The sequence below is a fragment of the Mobula hypostoma genome, chromosome 14 (genome assembly GCF_963921235.1).
Source record: "Mobula hypostoma chromosome 14, sMobHyp1.1, whole genome shotgun sequence".
Classification (NCBI taxonomy): domain Eukaryota; kingdom Metazoa; phylum Chordata; class Chondrichthyes; order Myliobatiformes; family Myliobatidae; genus Mobula; species Mobula hypostoma.
In genome coordinates, this window is record NC_086110.1 from 69,906,615 (window position 1) to 69,928,968 (window position 22,354).

The 22,354-nt window shown below is 43.3% G+C and overlaps 1 protein-coding gene across 1 annotated transcript in view; it reads right to left on the reverse strand.

The window, feature by feature from the left end:
- cdh8 (cadherin 8) overlaps positions 1–22,354 on the reverse strand; it is a 355,456-nt gene that overhangs the window by 136,361 nt on the left and 196,741 nt on the right. Inside the window, exon 5 of the mRNA XM_063067229.1 lies at positions 4,644–4,811. Coding sequence (XP_062923299.1) covers positions 4,644–4,811 — 168 coding nt within the window. The remainder of the gene's footprint in view (positions 1–4,643; positions 4,812–22,354) is intronic.

Sequence of the window (22,354 nt, forward strand, 5' to 3'; positions counted from 1 at the left end):
CATACAACATAGATTCCCAACCTATTTTATGCTATGGAGCCTTAAAATTAACCAAGGGGTCTGTGAACCCAAGCTTGGGAACCTCTGCCCTGGAGTTTACAGAGAATGCTGCATAAAAAACAATCCAATTAGTAGCAGCTCTGTGGGTGAAAATGTTTTTTTAATGAGAGAGGTCAGAGGAGAATGTCCAGACTGGTTCAAGCTGACAGGAAGGTGACAGTAACTCAAATGGCCACACATTACAACAGCGGTGTGCAGAAGAGCATCTCCGAATGCACAACATGTCGAACCTTGAAGTGGGTCGGCTGCAGCAGCAGAAGACCACAAGCATCCCCTCACAGTCCAGTTTATTCAGTATAAAGAGTCTACTGAGTGTACGTTCTCTATTCACTTTTCTTTTTACTACCACAATGTACTTAAATATGGAATGACCGGTCTAGATGGCATGTAGACAAAGTTTTTCACTCTTTATATGTGACAACAATAAACCAATTACCAATGCTAATTGTTACAGTGCCAGCAATCAGTTTGTCTGTTCTTCCCGTGACTGCATGGGTTTCCTCCAGGTGCTCTGATTTCCCCCCACATTTCAAAGACTGATTATTCTTGAACTAATTCCAAAGCATTAGTACGTTGGATATATGGGTGTAATTGAGTGGCATGGGCTAGAAGGGCCTGTTAACATGATTTAATTCTAAATAAATTTTTTTAAAAGGTAGAGTAGATTTGATGGGCTGAATAGCCTAATTTTGCTTCTATGTTTTATGATCCTATGGTTCGATGGAAGGAAGAAAAGAAAAATCAAAAGCATGGCTCATTTAGTAACAGCCATGTCTCCTGTTCAGCAGGCAAGTCTCACCCCAGCAGAAAGTCCATTTGTTCCCATGCAGACCCTTTGAAGGGCGTTTGAGTTCGTGCCCATGCACTTCTTATTCTCTCATCATGCAATGCTTCATGAGAAAGTAAGGAGGCATGGGATCCATGGGGATATTGCTTTGTGGATCCAGAACTGGCTTGCCCACAGAAGGCAAAGATTGGTTGTAGACGAGTCATAATCTGCATGGAAGTCGGTGACCAGTGGTGTGCCTCAGGGTTCTGTTCTGGGACTCTTACTCTTCGTAATTTTTATATATGACCTGGATGAGGAGGTTTGCTGATGACACAAAGGTTGGGGGTGTTGTGAATAGTGTGGAGGGCTGTCAAAGGTGTGGGACATTGGTAGGATGCAAAACTGGGCTGAGAAGTGGCAGATGGAGTTCAACCCAGATAAGTGTGAAGTTGTTCATTTTGGTAGGTCAAATATGATGGCAGAATATAGTATTAATGGTAAGACTCTTGGCAGTGTGGGGGATCAGTGGGATCTTGGGGTCCAAGTCCATAGGACGCCAGGTTGGCTCTGTGGTTAAGAAGGCATACAGTGTATTGCCTTCATCATTCGGGGAATTAAATTTAGGAGCCGAGAGGTAATGTTGCAGCTTTATAGTACCCTGGTCAGACCCCACTTGGAGTACTGTGTTCAGTTCTGGTCACGTCACTACAGGAAGGATGTGGAAACCATAGAAAGGGTGCAGAAGAAATTTACAAGGATGTTGCCTGGATTGGGGAATATGCCTTACGAAAACAGGTTGAGTGAACTCGGCCTTTTCTCCTTTGAGCGACGGAGGATGAGAGGTGGCCTGATAGAGGTGTATAAGATGATGAGAGGCATTGATCGTATGGATAGTCAGAGGCTTTTTCTCAGGGCTGAAATGGTTGCCACAAGAGGACACAGGTTTAAGCTGCTGGGGAGTAGGTACAGAGGAGATGTCAGGGGTAAGTTTTTTACTCAGAGAGTCGTGAGTGTGTGGAATGGGCTTCCGGCATGGGTGGTGGAGGCAGATACAATCGGGTCTTTTAAGAGACTTCTGGATAGGTAATTGGAGTTTAGAAAAATAGAGGGCTATGGGTAACACTAGTAACTTCTAAGGTAGGGACATGTTCGGCACAACTTTGTGGGCCGAAGGGCCTATATTGTGCTGTAGGTTTTCTATATCTCTGTGTTACAACAGTGCTTACACTTAATGTTTCATCAAAGGCTCCAATTACATCTGGGACCCAGCTAGTCAGGTGAACAATGATGTTAAATAATCTTTCAAGGCTCCCCTTTTCACGTGGCCACCCAATTTCCTCCTCAGTCTTCCTGCTAAATCAGCTTCCACTATCCTGACAACCAGTGGAGTTCAGATCACCTGTGCTCACTGAATTTAACATGAAATTCTCCACATCTTTCCTCTGGATCTTTAGTTGAACACCTTGCGACCTTTGACTACCATCCATCCACCGGAGCAAACAATGTCTCCTTATTTACAATGTCAACACCTTACCTAAATCACCTCAAACCAATCAAGGAGAATAAACCTGCTTCATTCACTGCAATTCTTCTTCCCTAGTTTCCTGACCGAACTCCATATTTTGAGAGAAATTACAAATTAGCCAAGGTGGAAAGCTAGATCACTTGATGGGCTGAATGGCGTAACTCTGCTGCTACAGTATTGTGCAAATGTCTTAGATATATACATAGAGAAAGAGATAGATGGATAGATAGCTAGATAGATAGAGTACCTAAAACTTTTGCACAGTACGATATATCTCTTACTGTAATTTTTAATGCATTGTTCTGTACTGCTACTACAAAACAACAAATCTGAAGACCAACGTCAGTAATAAAAACCTTTTTGATCCTGATTCTGAGATGCTCTGACAAGGCTTCCTCCTCAAGCAATGTCACTGAATCAGTGCACAAATATTTATCTGAGCTGTCTCCTGTCAGTTTATTTTTTATCCACTTCCCATTCCTGCATCTTTCTGTTTAATATCCCATATTAAAAACCCATATATATATATATTTCTTATTGTAATTTTTAAATATGTTGCTCTGTACTGTCTCCACAAATCTCACGACCAATATCAGTGATAATAAACACGATTCCGATTCTGATTTGCTAAAATCTGAAGGAAATCCATGCCTCATTACTTCCTGAGGCTGGTTTCAGCTGACTATCACATACCTAGAGACCTTAAACCTATCAAAGCCACACAACCAATGTGCTCAGGATCACATTGCCCATTCGGTCCAATCTTCACATGCTCGCTCTTTGAAAGGGGAGCTCATTTAGTCTCATTTGATTGTATCACTCTTCAAAGTCCTTCGTAGAAGACATGTAGAAATTTTTACAACCATAAATAGAGCAGATGGGGACTCAGTTTGACATATCATTCAACAATGGCAAAAAATAAACTCAGTCACCACTTTCTTTGGTACACCTTCACACATGCTTGTTAATACAAATATCTAATCAGCCAATCACATGTCTGCAACTCAATGCATTAACACATGCAGACATGGTCAAGAGGTTCAGCTTTTATTCCGACCAAGCAGCTTTAATAGGGAAGAAATGTGATCAAAGTGACTTTGACTCTGAAACCTTGTGGTTTGAGTATCTCAGGAATTGCTGATCTCCCCGAGACTTTTACGCACAACAGTCTGTAGTGTTTGCAGGGAATGTGCAAAAAACAAACATCATTGCGTGAGTGACAATTCTGTGGGCAAAAATGCCTTGTTAATGAAAGAGGTAGATGAGAATGACCAGATTGCTTCAAGCTGACAGGAAGGCAACAGTAACTCAAATAACCACACATTACAACAGCGGTGTGCAGAAGAGCATCTCTGAGCGCACAACACTCCGAACCTTTAAGTGAGTGGGCTGCAGCAGCAGAAGACTATGATGGATTTCATTCCTGTGGCCACTTTATTAGGTATACTCATGTACCTAATAAAAAGGCCTCTGAGTGGACTTCAAAAAAAACAATATACAACACAGAAATGAGATGACATCTGAATTTCTCTTGTTGGAACTTCAGCAGGCAATGAGGGATGGATGACATTGGGACCGGAATTTTTTGGATTCTTTCTTTTTGTATTTGCACACATTGTTGTCTTTTGCACACTCATTGAACACCCAAGTAGATAATGTCTTTCACTGATTCTGTCACAGTTATTATTCTATGGATTTATTGAGTATGCCCACAAGAAAATGAATCTCAGGGCTGTATATGATGACATACAATATATTTACTTTGCTAATAAATTCACTTTGAACTTTGTACTCAATCTATTTCAAAGAAGTGCAAGTTAGTTATTCCCAATCAGCAAAATGTAAAAAAAAAATGCTATTGCTACACAGATATTTGTCCAAGTTCACTGTGTTCAGATTGGCTACTTCAGAATAATGACTATAATTTAAAAATAAATTGGTTGCAAGGCAACTGAGCGGGACTTGGGAGATATTTCAGAAAGAAAGAACTCTCTTTCTTGCAGACAGAGATGGTTCAGTGAGAAGGAACATGGGGTTTGTGACAATCAGAATTAAATTCACTGGAGAATTGAGGTGCACTTGACTTTGGAGAGAGGCACTGGGCCATGTGCAATCGTGCAGATGGCAGCTGTTTGGTTGGTTGCTCAAGAGATGCTTATGTAAAGGAAACCTGTTCCGTAACTTTCTTTTTTTAAATAACCTGAATGTATTCATTGCATAGTGTACAATAATAGATTTTCACATGTGGCTTAGTCAAATAATGGAACAGCAGTGATTGATGGCACTTACTCTGGGTAAACTTGGGGGGGTTGTCATTAACATCAGTCAGTGTGATGGTAACAGTTGTGGTCCCAGACAGTCCTCCCATGTGGCCTCCCATATCCTTTGCTTGTATCACCACAAGGTACTCTTCCCTGGCTTCTCGGTCCATGTTCGAAAGGGCAGTCCTTATTACTCCTGCAAAAGAAATTGTGTTAAAGATTGAATTCAAGGAAAATGAAAAAGAAGTTGTGTTAAAGATTGAGTTCAAGGAAAATTAAAGATCAAGCAGCACACACAAAAGACTGGAGGAACTCAGCTCAGGTAGCTATCCATGAAACTGAACAAACAGTTAACGCTTTGGGCTGAGATCCTTTTTCAGGACTAGAAAGGAAGGAGGAAGAATCCAGAATAAAAAGGTAGGGGAGGGGAAGGAAGACCAGCTAGAGGGTGATAGGTGAAGCTGGGTGGCTGGGGAATGTAAAGGGCTAGAGAGGAAGGAATCGGACAGGAGAGGAGATTGGGCCATAGGAGAAAAAGAAGGAGGATGGGATTCAGGGGGAGGTGATAGGCAGGTAAGAAGAAGTAAGAGGCCAGAGTCGGGAACAGAAGAAGAGAGAAGTGGGACAGAATTTTTTTAACTGGAAGGAGAAATCAATATTCATGCCATTAGGTTAGAAGCTACCCAGGTGGAGTATATTTATGGCATTGGTCATATGTGCATCAAAATGTACAGTAAAGTGCATTGTTTGTATCAAATTAAATCAGCGAGTATTGTGCTAGGCAACATAGCATGTCAACACTTACAAACCCTAATGGAGTTTTTGAGTGTGGGAGGATACTGCAGCACCCAGAGAAATCCCACATGATCACAGAGAGAATGTTCAAAATCTTTAAAGATATCTGCAGGAAACGAACCCAAATCTCACAGAAGTTCAAAGTTCAAAGTGAACTTTATTATCAGAGTACATACATGTACTCTGAGATTGTTTTTCTGCGGACATAGTTAGCAAATCTATAGAACAGTAACTGTAAACAGGATCAATAGACAACAGGCTGTGCAAATGCAGATATAATTAAATAGTAATAAATAATAAGCATGAAATGACAAGATAAAGAGCCTTTAAAGTGAGACCATTGGTTGTGAGAACACCGGAAGTAGAATGAGCATAGTTATCCACTTTTGTTGAAGAGCCTGATGGTTGAGGGGTAGTAACTGTTCTTGAACCTGTTGGTGCGAGTCCTGAGGCTCCTGTCCCTTCTACCTGATGGTAGCAGTGAGAAAAGACCATGGTCTGGGCGGTGAGGATCTTTGATGATGGATGCTGCTTCTCTACGGCAACGTTTCATGTAGGTGTGCTCAAAGGTACTGTAAAGCATTGTGCTAACCACTACACTGCTGTGCCATCCTCTGTACATTATTTGTGAATGTGAAAACATGAATATTTCAAACATTCATAATCTTCATACTAGAGGGGATGCATTTAAGGTGAGGCGGGGGAAGTTGAATATGTGCGGGGCAAGTTATTACACCGAGCTGCAAATGCTTGGATTGTGCTGCTGAGAGCGGTAATAGAGGTAGACATAACAGAGGTGCTTAAGAGACTTTAGCTAGGCACACAGATGCACAGAGAAAGGTGGAATATGGACCATGTGCAGGCAGAAGCATTAATGGAATTAGGAATCATTAGATAATTAGCTTGGCACAACATTGTGGGCTAAAGGGCCTTTTTCTGTGCCATACTGTTCCATCTTCTGTGATCTAATTCAATAGATGACACATATTTTTATTAAAATACTTTTCTTCTATGGAAACTTATTTTTGGAACAAGGATATGGATCCACTAATGTTCATATCATTCAAATAAAAGTGTCAGGGGAGATTTAATCTACCGGCATTTCTATCTTGTCTTCTCAAACTATGACACTCAAGGGATCTTGAATATGCCTCGGGTTTGGGTTAAATTCCCTAGATCCTGTTTTTCATTACCCTTTCCTTCAGGACAGTGTTTTTTTTTTGGAGAACTGTTCAATAAGTAAAGAGGCAGCAAGTCTCCTGATCCTCTCCCTTCTGTGTGCACTGTTAACTCAGAGAAGACACATACACTCTCAGCTAATTAAATCAAGTGTGGTCCTCAGAGATGGGCAGCCCGTCCTTTTCCTCCAGGTGGTTTGCAGAAGGAGCTCAACCCAGCTGATGGGGTGAAGGGCTCAATCTAAATTCAGAAGACTCAAGATGAAATGTGTTCGAGCTTGGCTGAGTTAAGTTCTTTACACAGCGTGTTGTGGGTGTGTGGAATGCACTGCCAGGGGTGGTGGTAGAAGCAAGTACATTAGGGGCATTTAAGAAACTCTTATATAGACACACGGATAATAGTAAAATGGTGAGTTATGTAGGAGGGAAGGATTAGATTCATCCTAAAGTAGGTTAAAATGGTGGCACAACATTGTGGGCTGAAGGGACTGTACTGTGCTGTGGTTACTTTCATTCAGAAAGGAAGGAGGCATGGGCTCCAAGGAGACCTTGCTTTGTGGATCCAGAATTGACTTGCCCATGGAAGGCAAAGGGTGGTGTAGATGGATTGAATTCTGCATGGATGACGGTGACCAGTGATGTCCCACAAGGATCTGTTCTGGGACACCTCCTCTTTGTGATTATTATAAATGACCTGCATGAAGAAGTAGAAGGGTGGGTTAGTAAGTATAATGATGACACAAAGGTTGGGGGGTGTTGTGGATAATCTGAAGGGTTGTTAGAGGTTACAGCACAACATTGATAGGATACAGAACTGGGCTGAGAAGTGGCAAATGGAGTTCAACCTAGATAAGTGTGAAATAGTTATTTTGGTAGGTCAAATTTAAGACAGAATATGGTATTAATGGTAAGACTCTTGGCAGTGTGAAGGATCAGAGAGATCTTGGGGCCTGTGTCCATAGGACACTCAAAGTTGTTGCTTATGTTGACAGTGTTGTTAAGAAGGCGTATGGCGTGTTGGCATTCATCAACCATAGGACTGAGTTCAAGAGCCGTGAGGTGATGTTCAGCTATATAAGACCTTGGTCAGACCCCACTTGGAGTATTGTGCTCGGTTCTGGTCATCTCACTACAGGAAGGATGTAGATGCTATAGAGAGAGTGCAGAGGAGATTTACAAGGATGTTGCCTGGATTAGAGAGTGTGCCTTATAAGAATAGTTTGAATAAACTTGGCTTTTACTCCTTGGAGCGATGGTAGATAAGAGGTGACCTGATAGAGGTGTATAAGATGATGAGAGGCATTGACTGTGTGGATAGCTAGAGGCTTTATCCCAGGGCTGAAATGGCTAAAATGAGGGGGCATAGTTTTAGTTCTCAGAAGTAGGTACAGAAGGGATGTCAGGGGTAAGTTTATCACACAGAGTGTGGTGGGTGTATGGATTGCCTTCCCAGAAACGGTGCTGGAGGCAGATAAGAGACTCTTAGATGGGTACATGGAGCTTAGAAAAATAGAGGGCTATGCGGTAGGGTAATTCTAGGCAGTTTCTAGAGTAGGTTACATGGTCAGCACAACATTGTGTTCTATGTAATGTTCTATGCTCTATGACCAATAATGAGCTCTTCTTGCAGTTTTGTCTTCTAGTATCTGATATATCCACTCTGGGGAAAAATAAACTGCCTACTAACCTTATGTATGATTCTCAGAATTTTGCATATTTCTGTCAGATCCTACCTCAGCCTCAAATGCTCCACAGAAAACACATCCCTTATCTTGTATCTGTGCCCTCCAGTTTAGGGTTTCTGCACCATATGATTTTGGAATCTAAGTTTTTCCAGCTAATATAGTCCCATCCTGGTGAGTCTCTTCCTTCTCAAAGTTTCCACATCCTTCCTGAAATGCGGTGACCAGAACTGCGCACAACACTCCAAGCATGGACCAACCATTGTTTAATACACCTGCAATGTAACTTGTTGACTTTTTACACTCAATGTCCAGAATGATGAAGACAAGTACACCCTGTTATGAACCTGTGAACATACTGTTGTGATTCAAGGAAGAGATTCATCTCTACTTTCTCAAGGACATCTAAAGTTAGCCATTGGGCCTTCCCAATGACATTCTTATGTTATGAATGATTTAACAGTGACAGCCATTTGCAAAGATTAATTCATTGTCTGTAAAGTGTTTTGTGATATCTCGAGAAACACTATATAAATAAATAATCACATTCTGCAGAGTAAGGTAAAAATAAACTTAATTTCTGTACTCCCTCTTTGACTGTCGCTCTCAGTGCTGTGAGTCAATGTGTTTAAAAGCACTATGCTGTCTTGACCTAGTGGCATTTTTGCTTATAACTCCTTTCTGTGTAGAGTAGCATGACATTATTACAACTCAGGTTGTTGGGATTTGGAGTTCGTTTCCAGTATCCTCTGCAAGAAAATGATGCATCTTCCTGTGTGCATGTGGGTTTCCTCCAGGTGTTCTGGTTTCCTCCCACAGTCCAAAGATATACTGGTTAGTAGGTTTGTCTTGTGATTAGTCCGGGGTTAAATCGGAGGGCTGCTGGGCGGCGTGCCTCAAAGGACCAGATGGGCCCACTCTGCACTGTATCTCTAAGTGAGTAGATAAATAACGTGTGGCCCTCTTCATTAGTTCTATGAAAAAGAAAAATATGGGAAGCTTTCACGCAAAAATGTTGGAGGGACTCAGCAGGCCAGTCGGCATATATGGAAAAAAGTACAGTCGATGTTTCAGGCCGAGACCCTTCCTGAATCCTGCCGAAGAGTCTCGGCCTGAAACATCAACTGTACTCATTTCCATAGATGCTGCCTGGCCTGCTGAGGTTCCTCCAGCACTTTGTGTGTTTTGCTTGGATTTCCAGCTTCTGCAGATTCTCTCTTGTTTGGGATAAGAAAACATTTCTAAGGTTTAGGAAAATGAAGTCAGACAAGGTCCTTGAGAAATACAAAGGAATCAGCAAAGAACACAAACAAAATAAAACAAAAGGGCTTAACGAGGCCTTGGAATCTCCTTGGCAAGTAAAATTAAGGAGAATCCTAAGGCATTATATATGTGTATTCGAGCAATGTTATATACGTGTATTAGGAGCAACACAGTAGTCTAGTGGTTAGTACCATGTTTCACAGTACCAACAAGCCAGGTACCACTCCCGCCACTGCCCGTGAGAAGTTTGTACGTTCTCCCTGTGACCGTGTGGGTTTTTTCCAGGTGCTCACGCTTCCTTCCACAGTCAAAAGATGTACTTATCGGCAGGCTAATTGGTCATTGTAAATTATCCTATGATTGTCATCAGGCTAGGATTAAATCAGGGGATTGCTGGGTGACATGGCTATATCTCAATAGAGAAAGGGTGGGGAATTTATGTGTGGAGCCAGAGGGAGTGGCTGAGCCATGAAGTGCTTTGAGAGACTCGTGCTCTCACACATTAAGGCACCCCACAGGGCTGTGTGCTGAGCCCTATGCTCTACACACTCTTCACACACGACTGCAACCCCATCTACACCTCCAACTCCATAATTAAATTTGCGGACGATACCACCGTGGTTGGCCTGATCTCGGACGAGGATGAAACAGCCTATAGGCTTGAGGTGGATCATCTGACGGAGTGGTGTAAGGACAACGACCTGGTCCTTAAAACTTCTAAAACAAAAGAGATGATTATTGACTTCAGGAGATCAAAGGACAGAGTACACACCCCCCTACATATTAGATTAAATTAGTTTCAACTTTATTGTCATTGTGCTGAGTACAGATACAAAGCCAATGAAATGAATTTAGCATCTGACCAGAAATGCAAAGAATAGTGTTATTTACAAAATAACTGCAAATAAAAAAAGTGCTACAGCACATAAATATAAAAGTACTGAGACAGTACAATACAGGTGCAATACTGATCAGCGCTGTGATGAGAGCTTCAGCAGGGTCACAGCTTCAGGCAAGAAGCTCTTCCTGTGCCTTCTGGTGCAGGAGCAGAGGCTCCTGTAGCACCTACTGGATGAGAGGAGAGTAAAAAGTCCATGGTTAGGGTGAGATGCATCCCTGATAATGCTTTTCGCCCTGCCCAGGCAGCGTTTATGGTAGATATCTCAATGGTGGGCAATTGGGTGCCGATAATCTGCTGGGCAGTTTTCCCCACACGCTGGAGTGCTTTGCGGTCCGATATGGGACAATTGCCATACCACACTGAGATGCAGTTGGTGAGCATGCTGTCAATGGTACAGCGATAAAAGTCCGTCAGTATCCTGGGATAGAGGTGAGCTTTCTTCATGCTCCTCAGGAAATAAAGGCGCTGTTGTGCATTTTTGCTCAGGATGGAGGAGTTCAGGGACCAGGTGAGATTCTTAGAAATGTGGACACCAAGGAATTTAAAGCTTGATATGCGCTCCACTACAGTTCCGTTGATATAGATAGGGACGTGAGTGTGGCTCCTAGCATGCCTGAAGTCCACAATGATCTTCTGGGTGTTAAGGGCCAGATTGTTGTCGGCACACCACGCAGCCAGGTGCTGGACCTCATCCCTGTAGGCCGACTCGTCATCCCCTCTGATCAGACCAACCACCATGGTGTCGTCTGTGAACTTGATTATGGAATTAGAACCATGTATAGGAACGCAGTCATAGGTGAAAAGGGAGTACAGAAGAGGGCTCAGCACACAGCCTTGAGGCACGCCGGTGTTCAGGGTGAGAGTGGAGGAGGAGAGGTTGTCTAACTTAACTGATTGGGGTCTGTTAGTCAGAAAGTCCAAGGTCCAGTTGCAGAGGGATACGCTGATACCAAGCTAACGAAGTTTGCTGACACTCACAACACGCTGGAGGAACTCAGCAGGGTTCCGGCCCGAAACGTCGACTGATCTTTTCCACGGATGCTGCCTGACCTGCTGAGTTCCTCCAGCGTGTTGTGAGTGTTGCTTTGACCCCAGCATCTGCAGATTATCTTGTGTTGACGAAGTTTGGTGATCAGCTTGGAGGGGATCGCAGTATTGAATGCCAAACTAAAGTCAATGAGCAGCATTCTGATGTAAGAGTTGGGGCTGTCCAAGTGGGTCAGGGTAGAGTGAAGTACTGTGGAGATGGCATCCTCTGTCGACCTGTTAGTGCGATAGGCAAATTGATGGGGGTCCAGGGTAGTGGGCAGACAAGATTTCACTTGTGATAGAACCAGTCTCTCAAAGCACTTTGCAATGATGGGGGTGAGTGCATCTGGACGGAAGTCATCCAGGCCCATGGCAGTGGAATGCTTCGGCACTGGCACGATGGTGGTGATCTTGATGCTTGTGGGGACAACTGCCTGGGCCAGGGACAGATTAAAAATGACCATGAAGACCCCATGGAGAGGTAGTGGAAAGTGTGGAAAACCTAATGTTACTTGGAGTTATGTTGTCAAAACAGCTGACATGGACCACTAAAACCTCGCTGCTCGTAAAAAAGGCTCAACAAAGACTCTCCTTCCTCAAAGCTGAAAGAGGCCAAACTCCCACAAAAGCTGTTGCTTAACTTCTACAGAAGCACAGTTGAAACCACCCTGACCAACAGTGCCACAGTGTGGTATGTCAGCTGCACAGCCGCTGAGCGACAAGACCTGCATCGCGTGGTGAGGGCGGCCCAGCGAATTGTCAGGATGGAGCTCCCAGAACTGGACAGCATCTATTCCAGCAGACTCAGGAGGAAAGCAATCAGCATAACCAGAGACACCACACACCCCGGCCACTCCCTGTTTGACCCGCTGCCTTCCAGCAAAAGGTTCAGGACACTAAAAGCCAGAACAAATAGACTGAGGAACAGCTTCTATCCCAGAGCTGTGGCCTCCATCACACCACTCCAACAGAACAATGACTGAAACTGTGAGCACACACATGCACACACAAAGACTCAAATACTTGCACTAACAGCACTTTGTGCATTACGGTGATATTCTGGTACTGCCGCAACTTATTGTCTGTTACTTATCTATTTAATACTTTTTTCTATTACTGACTTGTTTTTATCTACCACTTTATTTAATTGCCTGAGAGGAAGGCAAACAGAGTTTTATTGTACCTATGTATAATGACAATAAAGATCATTCAATTCAATTCAATTCAATTATGAAGAAAGTTAAAGCACTAGTGAGGGTGCAGAGGAGATTTACCACAATGCTGCATGGATTTGAAAATATGCCTTGTGAGGAAAAGCAAAATGAGCCAGGGCTTTTCTCATTACAGTGAAGGAGGATTAGAGGTGATTTGATTGAGATGTATAAGATTTTAAGAGGCATAGATAGAGTGGACAACCAGTGCCTTTTTCCCAGGTTGACAATGGTTAATGTCAAAGGACATCAGGACATCGCTTTAAGGTAAATGTGGGAACGTTTAGAAACATATAAACATAGACAACCTACAGCACAATACAGACCCTTTGGCCCACAGTGCTGTGCTGAACTCACAACACACTGGAGGAACTCAGCAGGTCAGGCAGCATCTGTGGAAATGATTGACTGATCCTTTCCACGGATGCTGCCCAACCTGCTGAGTTCCTCCAGGGTATTGTGAATATTGCTTTGACCCCAGCATCTGCAGAGTATTTGGTGTTTATGCTGTGCTGAACATGTCCTTACCTTAACTACCTCAACTATACCTCTTCCCACCCCGCCACATGCAAAAATGCCATTCCCTATTCCCAGTTCCTCCGTCTCCGCCGCATCTGCTCCGAGAATTAGGTTTTCTGTTCCAGGACATCTCAAAAATGTCCTCTTTCTTTAAGGATCGTGGTTTCCCTTCTGCTGTCATCAATGATGCCCCCACCCATATCTCCTCTATTTCCCGCACTTCGGCTCTGACCCCATCCTCCCGCCACCACAACAGGGACAGAGTTCCCCTTGTCCTCACCTACCACCCCACCAGCCTCTGGATCCAGCACATTATCCTCCGCAACTTCTGCCACCTTCAACAGGACCCCACCACTAAGCACATCTTTCCCTCTCCACCCCTCTCTGCTTTCCGCAGGGATTGGTCCCTCCACGACTCCCTGGTCCACACGTCCCTCCCCACGGATCTCCCACCTGGCACTTATCCCTGTAAGCACAAGTGTTACACCTGTCCCTACACCTCCTCTCTTGCCACCATTCAGGGCCCCAAACAGTCCTTTCAAGTGAAGCAACACTTGACTTGTGAGTCTGTTGCGGTCATCTATTGCATCCGGTGCTCCCGGTGCGGCCTCCTCTACATCGGTGAAACCCGACGCAGATTGGGGGACTGCTTCGTCGAGCACCTCCGCTCTGTCCACCAAAACAGACAGGATCTCTCAGTAGCCACCCACTTCAACTCTGCTTCCCACTCCCATTCAGATATGTCCATACATGGCCTCCTCTACTGCCATGATGAGGCTAAACTCAGGTTGGAGGAGCAGCATCTCATATACCGTCTAGGTAGTCTCCAGCCCCTTGGTATGAACATAGAATTCTCCAACTTCTGGTAGTTCCCTCCCCCTCCCTTCCCCTATCCCTATGTCACTCTGCCCCCTCCCCCAGCTGCCTATCACCTCCCTCATGGTTCCACCTCCTTCTACTACCCATTGTGTTTTCCCCTATTCTTTTGTGTTTATGTCCTTACCTTAGTAATTACCTGGGGTTACCCATAGCCCTCTATTTTTCTGAGATCCATGTACCTGTCCAGGAGTCTCTTAAAAGACCCTATCGTATCCGCCTCCACCACCGTTGCCAGCAGCCCATTCCATGCAGTCACCACTCTCTGCATAAAAAAATTACCCCTGACATCTCCTCTGTACCTACTTCCAAGCACATTCAAACTGCACCCTCTCATGCTAGCTATTTCCTCCCTGGGATAAAGCCTCTGACTATCCACACGATTAATGCCTCTCATCGTCTTATACACCTCTATCAGGTCACCTCTCATCCTCCATCGCTCCAAGGAGAATAGGCTGAGTTCACTCAACCTCTTCTCATAAGGCATGCTCCCCAATCCAGGCAACATCCTTGTAAATCTCTTCTGTACCTTTTCTATCCTTCCTGTAGTGAGGCAATATCAGAGGGAGGAATTTTTACTCCGAGAGTGGTAAGTGCTGAGAATACACTGCCAGGGGTGCTGGTAGAAGCTGATACATTTGGGATTTTTAAGAGATTCTTGGACAGGCACATGGAGGATAAAGGGCTGTTGAGGAAGGAAGGGTTAGAATGATGGTCAAGTAGATTAAAAGGTCAGTACAACATCATGGCCAAAGGGTCACTTCTGTTCTGTATTCATCTATGTTTTGTGCTTCACCTCAGTATTCACCAAGGAGAAGGACATGCATGTTGGTGAGATCTCTGAAGGAATTTTGAGATTCTAAAGCATGTTATTATGACAAGGAGGTATTGGATGGCTTGAAAATATGTTATTTGGGTAAATCCCCAGGGTTGAGGAAAATTAAAGCAGATAAATCCCCGGGACCTGACAGGGTGTTCCCTCGGACCTTGAATGAGACTAGTGTTGAAATTGCGGGGGCCCTGGCTGAAATATTTAAAATGTCGCTATCTACGGGTGAGGTGCCGGAGGATTGGAGAGTGGCTCATGTTGTTCCGTTGTTTAAAAAGGGATCGAAAAGTAATCCGGGAAATTTTAGGCCGGTAAGTTTAACGTCGGTAGTAGGTAAGTTATTGGAGGGAGTACTAAGAGACAGAATCTACAAGCATTTGGATAGACAGGGACTTATTAGGGAGAGTCAACATGGCTTTGTGCGTGGTAGGTCATGTTTGACCAATCTATTGGAGTTTTTCGAGGAGGTTACCGGGAAAGTGAATGAAGGGAAGGCACTGGATATTGTCTACTTGGACTTCAGTAAGGCCTTTGACAAGGTCCCGCATGGGAGGTTAGTTAGGAAAATTCAGTCGCTAGGTATACATGGAGAGGTGGTAAATTGGATTAGACATTGGCTCAATGGAAGAAGCCAAAGAGTGGTAGTAGAGAATTGCTTCTCCGAGTGGAGGCCTGTGACTAGTGGTGTGCCACAGGGATCAGTGTTGGGTCCATTGTTATTTGTCATCTATATCAATGATCTGGATGATAATGTGGTAAATTGGATCAGCAAATTTGTTGATGATACAAAGATTGGAGGTGTAGTAGACAGTGAGGAAGGTTTTCAGAGTCTGCAGAGGGACTTGGACCGGGCTGAAAATGGGCTGAAAAATGGCAGATGGAGTTTAATACAGACAAGCGTGAGGTATTGCACGTTGGAAGGACAAACCAAGGTAGAACATACAGGGTTAATAGTAAGGCACTGAGGAGTGCAGTGGAACAGAGGGATCTGGGAATACAGATACAAAATTCCCTAAAAGTGGCGTCACAGGTATATAGGGTCGTAAAGAGAGCTTTTGGTACATTGGCCTTTATTAATCAAAGTATTGAGTATAAGAGCTGGAATGTTATGATGAGGTTGTATAAGGCATTGGTGAGGCTGAATCTGGGGTATTGTGTTCAGTTTTGGTCACCAAATTACAGGAGGGATATAAATAAGGTTGAAAGAGTGCAGAGAAGGTTTACAAGGATGTTGCCAGGACTTGAGAAACTCAGTTACAGAGAATGGTTGAATAAGTTAGGACTTTATTCCCTGGAGCGTAGAAGAATGAGGGGAGATTTGATAGAGGTATATAAAATTATGATGAGTATAGATAGAGTGAATGCAAGCAGGCTTTTTCCACTGAGGCAAGGGGAGAAAGAAACCAGAGGACATGGGTTAAGGGTGAGGGGGGAAAAGTTTAAAGGGAACATTAGTGGGGGGGCTTCTTCACATCGAGAGTGGTGGGAGTATGGAATGAGCTGCCAGATGAGGTGGTAAATGCCAGTTCTTTTTCAACATTTAAGAATAAGTTGGACAGATACATGGATGGGAGGTGTATGGAGGGATATGGTCCGTGTGCAGGTCAGTGGGACTAGGCAGAAAATGGTTCGGCACAGCCAAGAAGGGCCAAAAGGCCTGTTTCTGTGCTGTAGTTTTCTATGTTTTCTATGGTTTCTATGGTTTGATGGGATCTTTCTCAGAATTCTGAGGTAGGTAAGGAAAGAGACTGAACAAGACAATCATAAAAACATACAGCATTGAAATAAGCTATTTGGCCCAAGTGCTCCATGCTGACCAGTGCGCTCACCCTTCTGTGTTAATCCCTATTGACCAGCTCTTATACTTTATACTTTATTGTCGCCAAACAATTGATACTAGAATGTACAATCATCACAGCGATATTTGATTCTGCGCTTCCCACTCCCTGGATTACAATATTAAATATTAAAAATTAGTAAATATTAAAAATTTAAATTATAATTCATAAATAGAAAATAGAAAAATGGAAAGTAAGGTAGTGGAAAAAAAAACGAGAGGCAGGTCCGGATATTTGGAGGGTACGGCCCAGATCCGGGTCAGGATCCGTTCAGCAGTCTTATCACAGGTGGAAAGAAGCTGATCCCAAATCTGGCCGTACGTGTCTTCAAGCTCCTGAGACTTCTCCCGGAGGGAGGAGGGACAAAAAGTGTGTTGGCTGGGTGTGCCATGTCCTTGATTATCCTGGCAGCACTGCTCCAACAGCGTGCGATGTAAAGTGAGTCTAAGGATGGAAGATAGGTTTGTGTGATGTGCTGCGCCGTGTTCATGATCTTCTGCAGCTTCTTTCGGTCTTGGACAGGACAGCTTCCATATCAGGGGTTGTGATGTACCCTAGAAGAATGCTTTCTACGGTGCATCTATAAAAATTAGTGAGGTTTTCAGGGGACAGGCCAAATCTCTTTAGTTTTCTCAGGAAGTAAAGGCGCTGGTGGGCCTTCTTGGCAGTGAAGGCCTTCTTATGCTGTGACACAGATCATTGAATTATTTTTAGCCATTGACAAAGTCCCAGTGAGCTGGTAATAGACAATGTAGACTTTCTGGCTTCTTACCCCTTCCTTTCCAGTCCTGATAAAAGGTCTCGGCCTGAAACGTCAACTGTTTATTAATTTCCTTAAATGCTGTCTGACCTCCTGGCTTCCTCCTGCATTTCCCAGTGTTACTAATTGGCAATGTAATTCCTTTATTTAAAAAGGGAGACACCAGGATCTTAGAGGCCACTGAACATAACCTAAGTGTTCGGGAAACCATTGGATGGCAACACTCTGGTGTAGCGGTTAGCATAATGTTATTACAGCGTTTGTGACCTGGACACAATTCTACTGCTATTTGTAAGGAACTTGCACTGAGTGGGTTTCTTTCGGGCGTTCCGGTTTCCTCCCACTTTGCAAATACGTAGGAGTTCGTAGGTTAATTGGTCACAGGGGTGTAATGGGCTCATTGGGCCAGTATCTCTAAATAAAAAGATTCTTAGAGACAAGATGTATTTGCATTTGGATAAATCGTGTACTTACTAATAGTAATCTTTGTGGTTTTGTGTGAGGGAGGTGGGTATATCAAATGATAGAAAGCATAGCTTTAAGATAAGTTTGGAAAAGTTTCTAGGAAAGACAAGAATAGCTCTATTTGTCACATGTACATCGAAACATGGAGTGAAATATGTGGTTTGCATCAAATCAAATCAGTGAAAATTGTGCTGGGTGCAACCTGCAAGTGTTGCCACGTTCCTGGCACCAACATTGCATGCCCACAACTTACTGGCACTAACCTATACATCTTTGGAATGAGGGAGGAAGCCAGAGCACCAGGAGGGAACCCTGTGTTCACAGGCTAAATGTACAAACTCCTGACAGACTGTAGTGAGCATTGAACCCTGATCAGTGATCGCTACCAGCGTAAAGCGATTGCGCTAAATGCTACAATGGAGAGTCACTCCGGTAGCAGCTTTACAAGGCACGTTTTTTTTTATATGCAGGGGTATTAGTTGCCTGAAACACTCTGCCAGGGAAAATAGTAGATGTGGAGATCATAGCTAGGACACAAAAACATGGGAGATACTGCAAATGTTGGGTTTGTTGTGCAACACTCACAAAATGCTGGAGGAGCTCAGCAAGTCAGGCAGCATCTATGGAGAGGATAAGTAGTTGAATATCCTTTTGCAGCACATAGAGAGAAAGTTTTAAGTATTGGTACACAATGGTACTGCGATGCTGGAAATATAGAGCAATACACACAAAATGCTGGAGGCGTTCAGCAGGTCAGGCAGCATCTATGGATGGGAATAAACATATGACATTTTGGGCTGAGGACTGGGTAATTACAGTCGTGTATGGGTCTGGTCACAGTTGGACCAAAAGTAATTCTCCTGACTTTCACACAGCCCGCTGCGATCAGCCAGGGTATCAGATTCTTCATTAATGTGCCTGATCTATCATTATAGGCTCCTTACCTACAAAAGGATATGGAGGGATATACATAAAGGGAATGCCACAGAGGCTGACGGCACAGAGTTTCGGGATGGAAGACTGTCGTGGGCACGGTTTATTTTCACAGAGTTTAGAACAATGGTGAGGATGGGGCTGAATCGAACTGAAAACTGCTGCAGTCTGACAGGTCACTAGGAAGAATGCTCCTTCTGGTTAAGGTCACAATCTCAGACTCAGGAGAAGGGATTTCAGGTTGGAAGTGAGTAGGAATATCTTCTGAGGGTAGGAACCAGTGGACGGCAGTGGAGGCCAAGTTATTGAATATTTTTTGAGGGGATAATTAAATTTCTAGAAACAAAAGAGACAAGAATGTATTTTCTTGTTTGAGAATTGTGTCAAGACTTGAGGGCCTAAGTTATGGAGAGGGGTTGGGCAGGTTAGGAACTTATTAGAAAACAGGAATCGGAGGAGCTTAAAAAAAATCATGAGAAGCTTAGAAAAAGTGAATAAATGGACACAGGGAAAGGAAAACCCAAAACAAGGGGACTTGGCTTTAAGGTGAGTCCTCATTTCCCTGAAAGTGGCAGCACAGGTAAATAGAGCAGTGATGAAGACTTTTGGTATGCTTGCCCTCAAAGGCTGGGCAAAGAGTACAAAAGTTAGTATACCACACTTGGAGCATTATGAGCAATTTTGGGCTCTTTAGCTCAGGAGAGATGTGCTGGCATTGGAGATGGTTCAGAGGAGGCTCATGAAAGTGATTCCAGGAATGAAAGGGTTAATGTATGAGGAGCATTTGGTGGCCCTGGGCCTGTACTCATTGAAGTTCAGAAGAATGGCGGGGGGAGCTCTCACAGAAACCTATTAAATATTGTAAGACTTAGATAGAGTGGATGTGGAGAGGATGTTTCCAATAGTGGGGGACTCTAGGACCAGAGGGCATTGCCTCAGAATAGAGGGATGTCCATTTGGAACAGAGATAAGGAGGAATTTATTTTGCCAGTGTGTGGTGAATCTGTGGAATTCATTGCCACGGATACATGTGGAGGCCAGGTCATTGAGTATATTTAAAGCGAAGGGTGACGGTTTCTTGATTAATAAGGGCGTCAAATGTTATGGAGAGAAGGCCAGAGAATGGGGTTGACAGAAATAATAAATCAGCCATGATGGAACGGTGGTGCAGACGGAATGAGCCAAATGGCCTAATTTTGTACGTCTTATGGTCTTACATCCTGTTGCAACTGTTGGAGCACTCCTGGAATATGGGGTGCCACAGTGGAGTAGTAGTTAGTGTGATACTATTACAGGTCAGGGTGTTGGAGTTTGGAGTTCATTTCGGGAGTCATCCGTAAGAAACTTGTACAGTCGTTCTGTGAATGTGGAGGTTTGCACCAGGTGCACCAGTTTCCTCCAGTGACCCAAAGACATACTGGTTCGTAGGCTAAATGTTCATTGTAAATTGCCCTGTGATTAGGTTAGGATTAAATAGGTAGGTCGCTGGGCTATATAGTTCATTAAACCAGAAGGGCCTGCTCTGTGCTGTACCTCAAAAAAAAAGAAATAAAATCCTGTGAGCACTTCCAGTCACCACACTACAGGAAGGATATGCTAGCAGTAGAGAGAGTGCAGAATAGATTGACCAGGATGATGCATGGAACTGAGAGCTGTAAGTGTAAGGGAGATTTGATAGGCTGTGTTTTTCATCACTGAAACATAGGAAACTGATGCATAGAGGTTCATACAATTATGAAGGGCAGATTTTGGAAAGGTAGTCGGAATGTTTATTTTTATCCCAGGGTATGGAAGTTTCAAACTAGAGGACAGAGTTTTAAAGATTAGATTTATTAAAATGTGTTGTTTGCATCACCAACTAGCATGGTGTAAGGATGTGCTGGGGAGAGTTCCCAAGTGTCGCAATGCCTACGGGTGCCAACATAGCATGTCCATATCTTACCCCAGCCCTGCCCCTTATGTCTTTGGAATGCGTGAGGAAATTAGAGGACACAGAGGAAACCCAGCTGATGATGGAAAGAACGTAGAAACTCCACACCAATAGCAAAGGGACTTGAGCCCTGACTGCTGCTCACTGGTGCTGTAAGGCATTGCGCTCATCGCTAGCGAGAGACAAATTTCAATGAGATCTGTGAAGTAAGTTCTTTTCACACTGAAGGAGGTGAATATCTGGAATGAGCTGCCAGAGGATGTGGTGCTAGTAGGTACCAATACAATGTTTAAAAATGCTTGGACAAGTGCTTGGATAGAGAGAATTGGTCCTAATTCAGGCAAATGGGATGAACGTGGTTAGGCTCGTGGTCGACAAGGTAGAGGTGGTCGGAAGGATCCATTTCAATGGTGTACAATTCTATGACTCTATGACTTAAACCAACCAAGCCAGAGTTGATCTAAACTATGACGGTTTTCCATAATGATTGAATTGTCTTCTTGAAGTGAGAGATAAATTGGTTATAAAGATGTGCATGCACGCTATAATTTGATTGTTTAATTGTTTCAGTATTGCTTTCCTATCAGCAGCACTTCTAGTAATTACTGTGTGCCATATCACTGAACTATACTGAAGGGCATAATTGTCTACCATTAAACCTCTCCTTCTCAGGTCCAAAATCAAGAGGAAACTCAACCACATTGAAAGAAAAATATGCACTTTAATGGTTAAATTATTTATAAGCTTAAGCAGAGATACATTAGCAAGAGAGTAGATTATGGTACATATGTTAAGTTTTGTCTGCTAAAAAGGTGATTCTATTTAATTTAAGCAATTCATTTCTTCTGGGAATGAAATGCAAATCTTGACCTCTCCTGAAATACCTTGGCACTGGAATTATACAACTTGAAGAATTTTTCATGGCACCAAATTGTTCATCTATTAAAGAGAATGAGCCAATAATTTATTCAGTGTTTTCACACAAGAATGGTTTTCCCTTTATGGATTTTTTTTAACAATATGCAATATGCGATGGACTAGTATTTTTGTATATTACAAATAGGAATATTACAAATTAACTGGTACAGGATCATAAGACACGGCAGTGCTTAGTGTTCACTGGTAAATTCCTCCCCATCATCAGGACTATCTACAGGAAAGCCTGCCTCAGGAAGGCAGCATCCATTATCAAGGATCCCCGCCATCCAGTCATATCATCTTTTTGCTGATAAAAGATCAGCAATTGGGCAGGAGGAACAGATGCCTGAAATCCTACACAACCACATTCATCTTCCTTCAACCATTTGCTTCTTGAACTAACCAGCAAAACCCAATCGCCACAGTTCAGCAACACTGTGACCATTTTGTTCACTTGCACTAAAATAGACTTTTCTTCTTCTAATTGTTTTTTTCTTGTAAAAGTTGTGTTTAATTTATGTTTAATTGATGTTTGACTTCTGAGTGCTGCTTATCTGATGTTATGTGTCTGTGATGCAAAGATATTTTTTTTGCACCATATGTACCTGAACA